At 40.8% G+C, this 11,829-nt stretch overlaps 1 protein-coding gene across 1 annotated transcript; it reads left to right on the top strand.

Moving 5' to 3' along the window:
* Window positions 1-62: 62 nt before the first annotated feature.
* Window positions 63-11,772, top strand: zdhhc8a (zDHHC palmitoyltransferase 8a). Its single transcript, XM_032570938.1, has 10 exons — window positions 63-458; window positions 6,710-6,831; window positions 6,925-7,082; window positions 7,414-7,586; window positions 7,686-7,788; window positions 8,688-8,779; window positions 8,886-9,015; window positions 9,131-9,245; window positions 9,859-9,971; window positions 10,068-11,772. Exons 1-10 carry the CDS (start codon window positions 355-357, stop codon window positions 11,352-11,354), a joined length of 2,397 nt encoding a protein of 798 aa, XP_032426829.1. The 5' UTR covers window positions 63-354; the 3' UTR covers window positions 11,355-11,772.
* The last annotated feature ends 57 nt before the right edge of the window (window positions 11,773-11,829 follow it).

Here is an 11,829-nt window from a genome sequence, read left to right as displayed (position 1 = left end):
TATCTATCTATCTAATAGAAAGTGAAGTAGTTCATCGGGTCACAGCAGGGGGTCTCAGTCAGAGTCGCTTCACGTCATTCATGAGTTGAAGCACCACCTCTGGTACAGCCGCATCTGTGCGCCAGCCTGTTGGACTAGTCGGGACTGGGGATGCGGGACCGATCTGCGGAGCTGCGGGTCTTATGCTTTCGGAGATTGTTTTTCTTTCTTTCTTTTTTTAAAATTCTTTTTTCCCCCCTCCTCACGCTATGAATTCACTTTTCACGCCGTCTGCTATCTATGAAGGGCTAAACAGGCCACCGTTTGCGGTTCCTTCGGCCGGTGTGAGACCCCGATGAGCGCGGAGAGGACAGGATGCCCGCCAGCGGCGCCGACTCGCTGAAGCCCAGCGCCTTCATCCCGGTGTGCACGGCCGCCTGCCTCCTGGTCGGCTCCACATCCATGTTCTTCGTCTTTACGTGAGTGCGACAGAGAGAAAAGTGCCCTAAACGTGCTGTTGACGTGCTTTGTGTGTCCCCGCACGGTATATTCAACCATGCAGCTGAATGCATATTTCTTTTTTTTTTTTAATCCCTAAAATCACTACTTTCGGGCTATTAGCCTACTTAAATTCAGGGTAAACATTATTCCTGTTACCCCAAATTTAGGCTTTTATATTGAGCAATAAAACCTTAAAAATATTATAAAAGTTGCTTGCTTTATTTATTTATTTATTTATTACTAATTTCACTTTGATGGCAGAGCCCCAACATCTGGCCTGGTTGGCTGGCAGTTTGAACTGGAGTCTGGGTGGCTGCCTGGCGCACCCTGAGGACTCACAGTAAGCACATTTGAGGGGATAAGCCACCTACGATAAACATCAGTGCATTTGGCGTGCATCTATAGCACATTTAATATGTGCAGTAATGAAGTTAGCAGCTGGAAATCAACAACACTACTGCTTGGGAAGACTGTGTCAGATATGGGTCAAATATATGCAAAGCTTTAAAATGATAAATAAAGTTGTCTAATTCTTGATGATTTGTGAGAAAAGGATTAAATGTTTGGTGAAAACGCCAACACCTCCCCCGACCCCCCTTAAAACAACATTAAGTAATTGTTTTTGTTGTGCTAGACTTATGCAGCATTTTAAGAGTTTTATGTTAAGGACCAACGTTGACTTACTTTGACTGGCTTCTAACATCATCATCAGCTCTGTGCCTCTGTACTGACCCTTGACCTCTGGAGCTGGATCTGTCCTAGTTTCTCCTGTATTCTCCAGCCGTGCACCGTTTCCACTGGAGTCTGACACCAGATTGAGAGGGAGGAGGGAGCGGATTAGAATCCAGTGGCAGATGCCATGTGATTCGCCCGTATATTTATATGTGGCAAAAAATATATACATAGTCTGGATTGTTTTGAATCTGTGGACACAGTAAGTCTGCCACTATCTATAAAAGCTTTGTTTCATTTCTTAAACCGGAGGCCTGAGACTTTCTTTTTTTTTTAGATTTAAAGACAGACTTGTGCCAGAAAATGCTGAGATCTCCCACCCTCCCCACCACTACTACCCTCCTTCTATGAACTCAATTTCTACAGAGAGGGAGAGAGAAAGAAAAAAAAAAATCAATGACCTGCTGATGTGAGAGATTGAAAAGACTACTTAACTGGAGCGTCAGTGCTACACCAGCAAATCCAGGACACTTCAGATGAATGAATGAAGCAATGCTTCTGCTTCTCCTGGGATGGGGGTTAGCATTTGAGCTTGTCAGTGAGGCAACAAGTTTTATTTATTTTATATTCAGTATAGATTCTATATGTAGGCCAATAAAGATATCATCTATATTCCTAAAATAACGGAATAAGTCATTTTTTTGCCTAAAGTGATTTTTTTTCTTTTTTTGCCTAAATCATTTAAAATACAGATTGTAACAGCAGCAAAGCATGTTAACATCTTCAGGTAGAACTCTGTGCAGTCTAGTTCAACAAAATTCAGTGTCCTGTTTCTGCAGCGGCTCTGAAATAGATCCCACTCAGAGGGTAGAGACTCTTTAAAGACCTTCTTGGCTCCCTTCACTGTCCTCTGCAGGGCCCTCTTGCCTGCCATATTATTAATATTATGTGCAGATTGTTGGAAATTCTAGTTGATGCCATACTATTCTGGAATCAACAACAAATTGCTTAATAATTGAGCATCTATGAGCTCACAAAGATCTGCATCCATCCAGCCATGTAGGGTGGGACATTCACAACATGGAAGCGCATTAGAGTAGATCGACTTTTATTTGTGTTGCTGTGAACCAGAGGCACATACAAGGCAATTTTTTTTTACTCAGCACAAGCCTGTGCATCCACTGCACTTGAAGTTCTTCCTGCAGAGTGTGAATATTCATGCGAATATGTACATTTACATGAGCATTTGCAACCCAAATGTCTACATTAACATAATTCCAGCCTTCCAGCCGTACTTGAATTTCTTCAGAAATGAGACCTGTAGGGGTATTATACATAAAAGTCAATCGGCCCCTTTTTTTCTCCCTGTAATATTCATGCAGCTATTATTGTCAGCAGTTCTGTTTCAGCATTTAGTAGTGTGAGCATGTAAGGCTTCAGCCTACTTTTTCTTAATGCTGCAGGTTTGGGAAAGTCAAAGAACAACCTTCAGCTTCACTTCAACGGGGCTTTTTTTGTTCTCCTCTGCCTGATAACATCCAGCAGCGTGTGATTTCCTGCTTTTGTTCCTCTGTGACGTTACCTTTTGTTCGGAAAAACCATTTCCATTTAGGTGCGGTTCACTTTTAAGCTTGGACCGGGCACACATATGGAAAAAATTTGGAGATCTTGTAACATGTCTGAATAGGTATAGAAATTTTCTTTGTAAAGTAGGAAAATATAAGCAAAAAGGAATTCATTTAATGCAGATTAAACTGTGACAATCGCTAATTACAATATGGGAAATGCAAACATATTCTGTACATAATGGATTAGTGTACCAATGGTGGGGCGCTCTATGATGTCTGCATTCAATGTATAAAGCTGGCCAGCAATAGCTAATATTACCTCCATTAGCTAATGGCCACAACAAATCATATAAAACCTCAGAGTGGATTAAAATCAGCAGCGATTTGTTTTATTCTTATAGATTTTTTTTTTGCTCTTTTTAGAGTCGGCTACTTTCTTAAACCAATGAGATGATCATCAGAGATAGTGAAATATTTTTAGATGACTAGAGAAAATACCACTTTGGAATGTTTTCTAGTTAAAACATCTTTCTGCTCAGTTTCTGTGTTGATCTCAAGTGATGCACATCAAGACTTCAACACATTTCTACTCTTATTTTCATACGTTCTTTCTCCATAGTTTGTACATTTTTAACCAAATGCAAAATTAGAAAAAGTGCAGTTGAGGTTCCCAAACAGTGTGCAAAATGAGATTGCACTGCAGTCATGTAAAGGAATATGCTGCCTTTGAAAACAGCAACTATTGCTATTTTTCACAAATGGACTCTAGGACTCTCTCAACTTGTACGCCCTCACATTGTGGCGTCTGCTGTGCCACTGACCCACTGATGAGGGGATGAGGCCAGCATGCAGATTGCAGAGCAGCTTACTGTTCGGCGTGATTTATTAGAGCTCTGCTCGTGCCGTTTCATTAGGTAGGGCTTGTCCAGCGGCGTAATGAACTGCCTCTAGTCTGCACTCCAGATGGTCTTAGACCAGCTGATGGAAGCAACCACGCTGTAATCTGGCATTTTTCCCCCTTTTTTTTTTAGATTAAAAATAATAAAAGCAGAAATCAACTCTATTTGTGTTCAAGGAATAACGCTGTCCTTGAACACAACATTCAGATAGCGTGCGGTTTAAAGTAGATTGGAGAAAGCTTTGTTGCAGCTGTAGGTTATTGAAAATGTGAAGTGTTTATTTGTCATTAACTCAAGTGGAGAACACAACGGCATTGATCTGCAGTGTCTCTGAGAGGCTCGTTTTGAGCAAAAGCTAGAAAAATGTGCAATATTATTTGGAGAAAATAATCTTCTATATTAAAAGGACGGTGAACCTTGCATGCTTTCCCTGCGTTCAGTATCTAATGTGAGAAGTTCACAATGCACAGGACAAGTAGAAATGGTCTGTAATCCAAAATTTATAATCTAGGGATTACTGTGTTTGCAGCTGGCATGGCATCAGCAGCCGGCGCTCCTTTATAAGGGAGCAGGGATCCCTCCCCCCACCGCCTGAAACAAGCCCCACGCAGGGTTTGATTTCTGCTGCACTGGGATGAAGCGCAAACATCAACCTGCATATGAGTCTACCTCGCTTTTTGCTACGCAAAGGTTATTGAAATGGTCAGAGCGTTCATTTTGTGAAAAAGTATTTCTGTTCGCATAAAATGAGATACAGAATGAAAGCCTGTCTTAAAAAGCAAGAAATAAAAGCTAGCCGGAGAGTTGAGGTGTAAATGGGTCAGAGGAACTACCGGGAGTCTCTGGTTAGTTTATATGAGGTTCAGAGTTGATATGTAAAGCTGAAACAGGTCAGAGATGTAATTAGGAGCTTGATATTATAAAGCCATAAAGGTTAACAACACAATATTAAAGTAACTGTGCAGAAACAGCAATAGAGGAGTGACATGTGTTATCCTGTTGGTTCTGGTAAGGAGTGTCCCAGCAGACCTTTATACTGTTTGGACAGATTAAGGTGTATTTTAAAAACAAGGAAAAGCAAATTGCAATAATTTAAGAGATAAGCAATAAAAACATGATTGTGTAATTACATTTTTTTAATTGATGGGGACTAATTGTTTTTTCTTTGTTTTGAACCTGTTACTTCATGTAGCTACTGTGGTTGTGTTGATAGTTTATTTGATTTGGCTCAAATTTCTTGTCAATTGTGGGAAGTCAATCTGAAGATAATCTTGATTTAAATGATACAATGCCAAACTAAGTAGCTCTCAATGAAAGTTTGCCTCAATGTAATTCTATTTGGTTTATTTATATAGTGGAGATTCACAACAAATGTTCTCTAAAGACACTTTGCAAAATCCAATCATTTTATAGACAGATTCAAAATCAAATAAGTACATCCCAATTTGATACTGCGGTCATTTATTTTTAGGTTATTTTTCCTTTTAGGAATTTTTTTTTTTTATCCAAGAGATTCCACTTGATAGAATAATCTCTCTTTATCCTGGAAGAGAATAAAGTCGATTGCATCAAGATGTTAATTTGCAGCAGTCCTTCATGCTCAGCATGCAGTGGAAACAATAACTCGCATTTAATAGAACCAAACCTCCAGCAGAATCTGGCTCAGTGTGAGCTGACATTGTCGACAAAAAAAAACAACTACAAAAATCCTGGTCCATGCGTTATCTATTCTATTTTCTATGTTACAGAAAAAAGTAGCTCCTTCAATAGCTTCAAATAGAATAGAAACAAAGCTAGTAAGTAGCAGAAGTAAAATTCATGCTATGACAAACAGAGAACCCGGCGTATTTAGGTTAATTAAAGTCTGTTTATATAATCTAACAATTCTTTCCTATGTCTATGACTGTAATCTGATTATATACATCCTTCTAATCTCACACTGAAGACATTCACTTGTCCAGTTGAACTGTCCCTCACTGTCTCAGTGGGTTGGCGGAAAAAAATAATCACCATTTCTATTTCTACACAAAGACCATCTTTAATAGTTCAATCAGTTCCCCATTGATTGAAACTTTCCTTAGGATTTATGGAAATTTACAGAATTTAGCTGAAAATGGGAGTGAATTGAAACAATCTGTATCATATCCACGCATTTATATATTTTTTATTTTGCCATAACAATACATTTTTGCTAAATAATGTAATTAAAAAAACAGTTATTTATTTGTTGAACATTCGCTTCTTTAACTGAGTGATATAAACATGTCGTTTGAGTAAAGTATAGCTCATTACCTGACCATACCCTATCAAAAGTCAAATCTATTGATCCTCTAATTCAACTTCTAAATCATCAAGCATCTTTCCTGAAACTTTTGAGACTTGCTTTTGCATTTTTGCCAGTTGCTTTTTGGCAATGGCCTCCTTCCGGGCCTCATCAACATCCTTTATAAAAAATGTGGCCTAAATAGCGGAGGGTTCTTGAAATCCTCTTGTGCATCTGCATAGTGCATGTAGTTGGAGCAGCCATGACACCCCTGCAGTTTGCAATATGTGTTTGATTATGAGACAGCGTTGCTGAGAATACCTGCATGAAAACTGTTTGTTTTGGTCAAGCTTGTGCTACAAAATAGATTTTCCCAAGCCATATTTGTATTTTCATGTTTATAGTCTACGGTATTTGAAATTTCAGACTTTTACTACGAGTTGCCATTAATTCTTTTGAAAACATTTTGCAGCCCTAATATAAACGAATTGATCACTGATGAAACGTCTTGTCCAGCGCTTTCTGTGTCGCCCTCATTGAGACAGACAGTGTCTTAGCTTGCAGCTTGTAGAGACCTCCTTATTTAATCCCTTGCTGCTGGTACTGGTGGACACACGCTAATACATGCTTATCTCTCACTGTAAACAATTACTTTTGTGATCCACATCTCCCATCAGAATAAATAGGATGGAGATGATCCCCTAAAGTCCTTACTGTTGCCTTGATTTTGCAGCCTCAAGGGGACTGAAACTCCTATTTCCAGTTCAGAAAACAGGTTTTCTTCTTCTTTCCTGTGTGTGTTCACGTGTGTGTATGTCTACATTCAGATGCCCGTGGTTGGCTGTGACCATCTGCCCCGCTGTTCCACCATGCTGTGCCGTCCTTTTTCTTTTTGTGCTTGCCAACTTCACCATGGCCACCTTCATGGATGCCGGGGTTCTCCCTGTAGGTCAGTAATCAAACTCCTGTTACTTTTCCAGCCCGGAAGATATTAGATTAGAGAATTATGTGTGTGTGTGCATTTTTATTATTATTTTTTTAGCTGGCGAGGACGAAGACAAGGAGGACGAGTTCCGCGCTCCGTTGTACAAAAATGTGGACGTGAAAGGCGTCCAGGTGAGGATGAAGTGGTGTGCATCGTGCCACTTCTACAGACCTCCTCGATGCTCCCACTGCAGCGTCTGCGATCACTGTGTGGAGGTGAGTGCACACTCGACACATTCAACTCTGACAGCAACAAAAAACATGGAACTACAGATTAGGATTAGAGAAAGTAATTAGAGAGCTTCAGAGGAAAAAAAGGAGTAATTGCAGCAGTGTAACAGTGTAAAGTAGATTTTTGCTGGATGACTGGTGGACAGAGGGTGAGATCTTGTTAATCAGGTAAATCCTTTACTCGGATCCTTTGTTTTTTCCGGGGAAACACAATTTGAAATACCAAGCTATATTTAGAAAGTAGAGCGGATATTCGACGAGGTCCAAATGAATATTTTTTGATTAAACATGACTGATTCTCTGAATCTTTCCTCAGGATTTTGACCATCACTGTCCATGGGTGAACAACTGCATTGGGAGACGAAACTACCGCTATTTCTTTCTTTTTCTCTCGTCTCTCACCGTTCACATGATCGCTGTGTTCACCTTTGGCCTCATATATGTCCTGCACCATGTGGACGATTTATGGAAGCTGCATTGCCTCATCACGTATCCTTGTGACAAGCCTCTTGTTCGGTCTATCAGTGCTTACACTTGTCTAAAATAATCAGAATTTGAAGTAGTTTTCCTTAAGATTTTTTGTCGCAGTTTGGTAGTGATCAGCATATCAGGCTTATTTCTGATACCAGTCCTGGGTCTCACTGGTTTCCACCTGTACCTGGTGTCCAGAGGTCGGACCACTAACGAACAAGTGAGAGGTTTTCAGAACAAAATCGTGATTATTCATCTTGTAAGAGTGTCCAGTGGGATTTTATGAGATAGATTGAAATAGAAGAAAAATGATTCACATTTTTACAATTTTCAGAATTTTATGCAAGTAAATGTCTACCTCTGCCTACGTTACTCTGACATCCAGAAAAATGTCACTAAACTAGTGCATAGAATCCCCTGTGATTTAATCACAATAGAAATCCAGATTTTTGTGAAGTTCTCAGACTAGGAATGAAGTTTAAAGCCAATTTAAGGTAGAAAACAATACCCAAAGGTTTTGAAGACTCAGAGTACTGTTTCCTTCATCTTATGAGAATGTCATAACTTCAAATCTAGCCAAACAGAATCATCTACCTAAACTGAACAAAGAGATCATTATTTAGAAAAGCAGCAAAGATTTTTTTTAGAGGTTCTCCTTCCAGCAGAACAGCAACCCTGTCATGCAGCCGGAACTGCAATGACATGGTTTACATCTGAGCATATCCACATGTTAGAATGGCCTAGTCAAAGTCCACACAAAAATCCTACATTATATTGGCATTCACAGATGCTCTCAGTCCCATCTCACTGAGCTTCAGCTAAATATCAGTTTCTAAATGGATAAGCTGGTAGTCACAAACCCCAAGAAGTTGATTCAGAGTGCTGAATCACACTTTTCAGATTATTATTTGTTAAAAGAAAATTAAACCAAACATAATCTCTCTTCTGGTTTGCAATAATGCACTACCCAGATTTTGTCTATCGCATAAAATCATAACCCAATACATTTGGTTTGTGGTTGTCATGACAGCACTTGAAAATATTAAGGTTTGTGAATAATTTTGCAGTTTGTGTTCACTACTGCACAACACCTAAATGTCTCTCTATATGCTCCCACAGGTAACTGGCAAGTTTCAAGGAGGAATAAATCCTTTTTCACGAGGCTGTTGTAGCAACATGGAGTATCTGGTCTGCAGTCCCATTTCTCCAAAGTAAGAAGCATATTTTTCCTGTTCAATCTGCATCTTTGTTAGCTGCCTTATACCCTACTTGCTAAATCTTTGGTTTTTCTGTTTTTTTTTTGTCTGGGGAAACCAGTTACACATCAAGGACCTGCAAAAAAACAGTCATCCTTGTGCAGCCTCCTTTCCTGAGACCAGAGGTTGACAGACAGATGCCGGTGAAAATCAGGGACAACGGCATCCAGAGCCTAGCAATACAAAATAAGGTATGCGCAAGTAAATGTGTATTTCAAGCACATCGTCTAAGGACTGTGACCTTAGCTGTCAAGAGATATGAGACGTATCCCTCACATCTCTATGTTTGTTTATTTCTCTCTCCAGCAATCCTCAGCTGGAGCTGTCGAGCTGTCAGACATCAAACAGCTGAAAAATCCGCCGCCGCTGCCTCCAAAACCGGATCGCGGTCTGCTGAAAAGCCAAGTTGCTGTCTTGGATGGTGCGCTGGAATTACAAACACACATGAAGCATAACCTTTGATAACAAGACATACCTATCCAGATAGTTTTTTTCCCCCACATTTATTGACTTGCAGTGCTTTGCTTTGCAAACGTGCTTATATATGCTGAGCTTTTATAAATTTCTCTCTCAGTGTGTTTGATTGGCATATGTAGCAGACTAGTAAAAAGTGGTGCAAAGTTTGTAATTAGAAGAAAATTATGACATGACTTATATATATATATATATATATATATATATATATATATATATATATATATTAGTTTTTTAAGGGTGCTACAAAAACATAACATCACACATCCAAACATTTAGTAAATTGAACAAAGCACATGTGTAACATGTTATAAACCTTTAAATAAACATATATGTCCTAGCACATAGTAAGGTTCACAAGGTTGCTAAAGGTTGCAATTAATCAACTTTAATGAATTTTAGAGGAGGGTTCCATGTCTGATCCTATTGTAACAAGAATAAGATGCACCTCTTATTGCTAAATCTTAGGTATTAAAGTTTCATTATTAAATTTCCTATTGTAGATATTTGTTTATATTTGCAGGTGCATTATATTAATCCCAAAATAACCTATTTTTCAGATTTGGGACATCACACCAAATCCATCATTCCTGTTTCTATTCCGACTGTGCCACAGTTACGTCCGGTTCTGGAGGCCATCTCCAGAGGATCCTCACCCATTCCCCCAGAGCAGGTGACTTTCTTTTTTTTCTGTTTTAAAAGAAAATTTATAATGTTTTGTTGGATACCTGACAAACAGTGCTGTGTGTTCTTATGTTGCAATACTCAGCTGCTGAAGACATCCGAGCAGCAAGGCATCAACAAAGGTTCAGACCTCTGCTCTAACACCAGAGGAAGCCCTGCGAGAGGCAGCCATCAGGCCAGTGTGCCTGTCTCAACTCCCCTCCAGCCCTCGACAGTCTCCAGCTCTCTACAGCTCAACTCTCTGACGCTCAACTCTCGCTCTCTCACCTTAAAACACAGCAGCCGCAATGGCAGCAAATCCCAGCTTCTTTCGATGAACCCCGATGGGCTGGGATCCAATTCCTCCCCTGGGATCATCACAACTCCCAGTCTGTTGACCAACCAGTGCAGCAGCGGCAACAGCAAACCCTCCTACAATAACCTTGTGAGGCCTTCGGACCCTCAGTTCATGGTCCAAAGAGGGGCCCCTCCTGTCAGCTACCACACTCATTTTATGGGTCTGGGTACTGATGGGGCTGTGCAGCGTCCGCCTCCTCACTCCTACAGTCCTGTGTTTATGGGAGTTGCCAGACAATCTCCGCAACCCCGAGAGTCCACCTCAAGGGATCCCTCGCCATCTTTACCAGGTTTCCTTCAGAGAGACTCTTCCCCTGCCTATCATGGACTTATCACAAGAGACCTCCAATCCCAGAGTATAGCTACACGAGACATCCCCCCTCCCGGTCTGGTAAAACGAGATTTGACCTCTCAAGGTCTTCAAGACAACCTCAGAGATCTCTATCCCCATGATGTGAGTCTTCCGATGTCCGCCGCCGCACGCTATGACAACTTTTCAAAAACAATCATGGCTTCCATCCAGGAGAGAAGGGAGCAGGAGGAGAGGGAGAGGATGCTCCGCGTCAGTGCCAGATCGCAGGTGCTCTACGGCCCAGATGTTGGGATCTACGACATCCCCAGCAGGAGAAGTCTACCACCAGACAACATTCGACCTGCAGGTTCCCGTGGACCAACACCACCGGCCTATGGCTCCAGGGAGTTCCTGATGAGCACGGGCATTCTGGGGTATGGCATGAGAACCTCACCTCTCTCCAGCTCTTCCACATCATCCCTGACCCGTGGTCCAAAAACCTCCAGCTCACCGCTACAGAGCAGCAGCAGCAGCCTGCAAAGCAAAGGACGCTCTACGTCCCCTGCCTACTGTCCTCCTGAGAGACACACCCAGGGTTCATCGTCCTCCACATCCACTCTGCCACGTTTATCTTCCAGCGCCTATCCCACGCCCCCGTACACTTCCTACGCCACGGCAAAGCGCTCCTCGCTCCCATTCCCCTCCGAGGGGAAGGAGTCCGTCACCCTTGGAGCTCTAAAATAAAAACATATTCCAGGTTTTCAACGGTGCGAGTGAATCATCTATGCAGTGTTAGTTTTAGTTTTCTCAGCTCGAAAATCTTTTGTAAATAAGAGGCCTTTTGAGGCTTTCTTGTGTGGGAGAATGTGTGGAAAACAAAATGCACACAGGAATGAACTTGGAAGTATCTATGCGACAGAAAAGAAACTGTGAATCTCAGGATATCTGTGCCTCCTAATTATATGTAAACAGGAAGCACCGGTGACTAAATCAACACAGAAGAGCTAAATACCAGATACAGATTGAATATTATCTGTTTGATTTTTGATATTGTGAAAATTCATCAAACCATAACATCCAATTTGACTCATATCCTTTAAAAAAAATGTTTAATATACATTTTGTAGTTATTTCTACAAATAAACTTATTTTGTAATCTCCATTTCTGTTTTGCTGTTTTCTGGGAATGTGAATGATGATTCTTCTTACACACAGAAAA

Source organism: Xiphophorus hellerii, chromosome 8 (assembly GCF_003331165.1).
Source record: "Xiphophorus hellerii strain 12219 chromosome 8, Xiphophorus_hellerii-4.1, whole genome shotgun sequence".
NCBI classification, from domain to species: Eukaryota; Metazoa; Chordata; class Actinopteri; order Cyprinodontiformes; family Poeciliidae; genus Xiphophorus; species Xiphophorus hellerii.
Note: the sequence above shows the minus strand (reverse complement) of the source record. Positions and strands in the feature narration are given on the sequence as shown.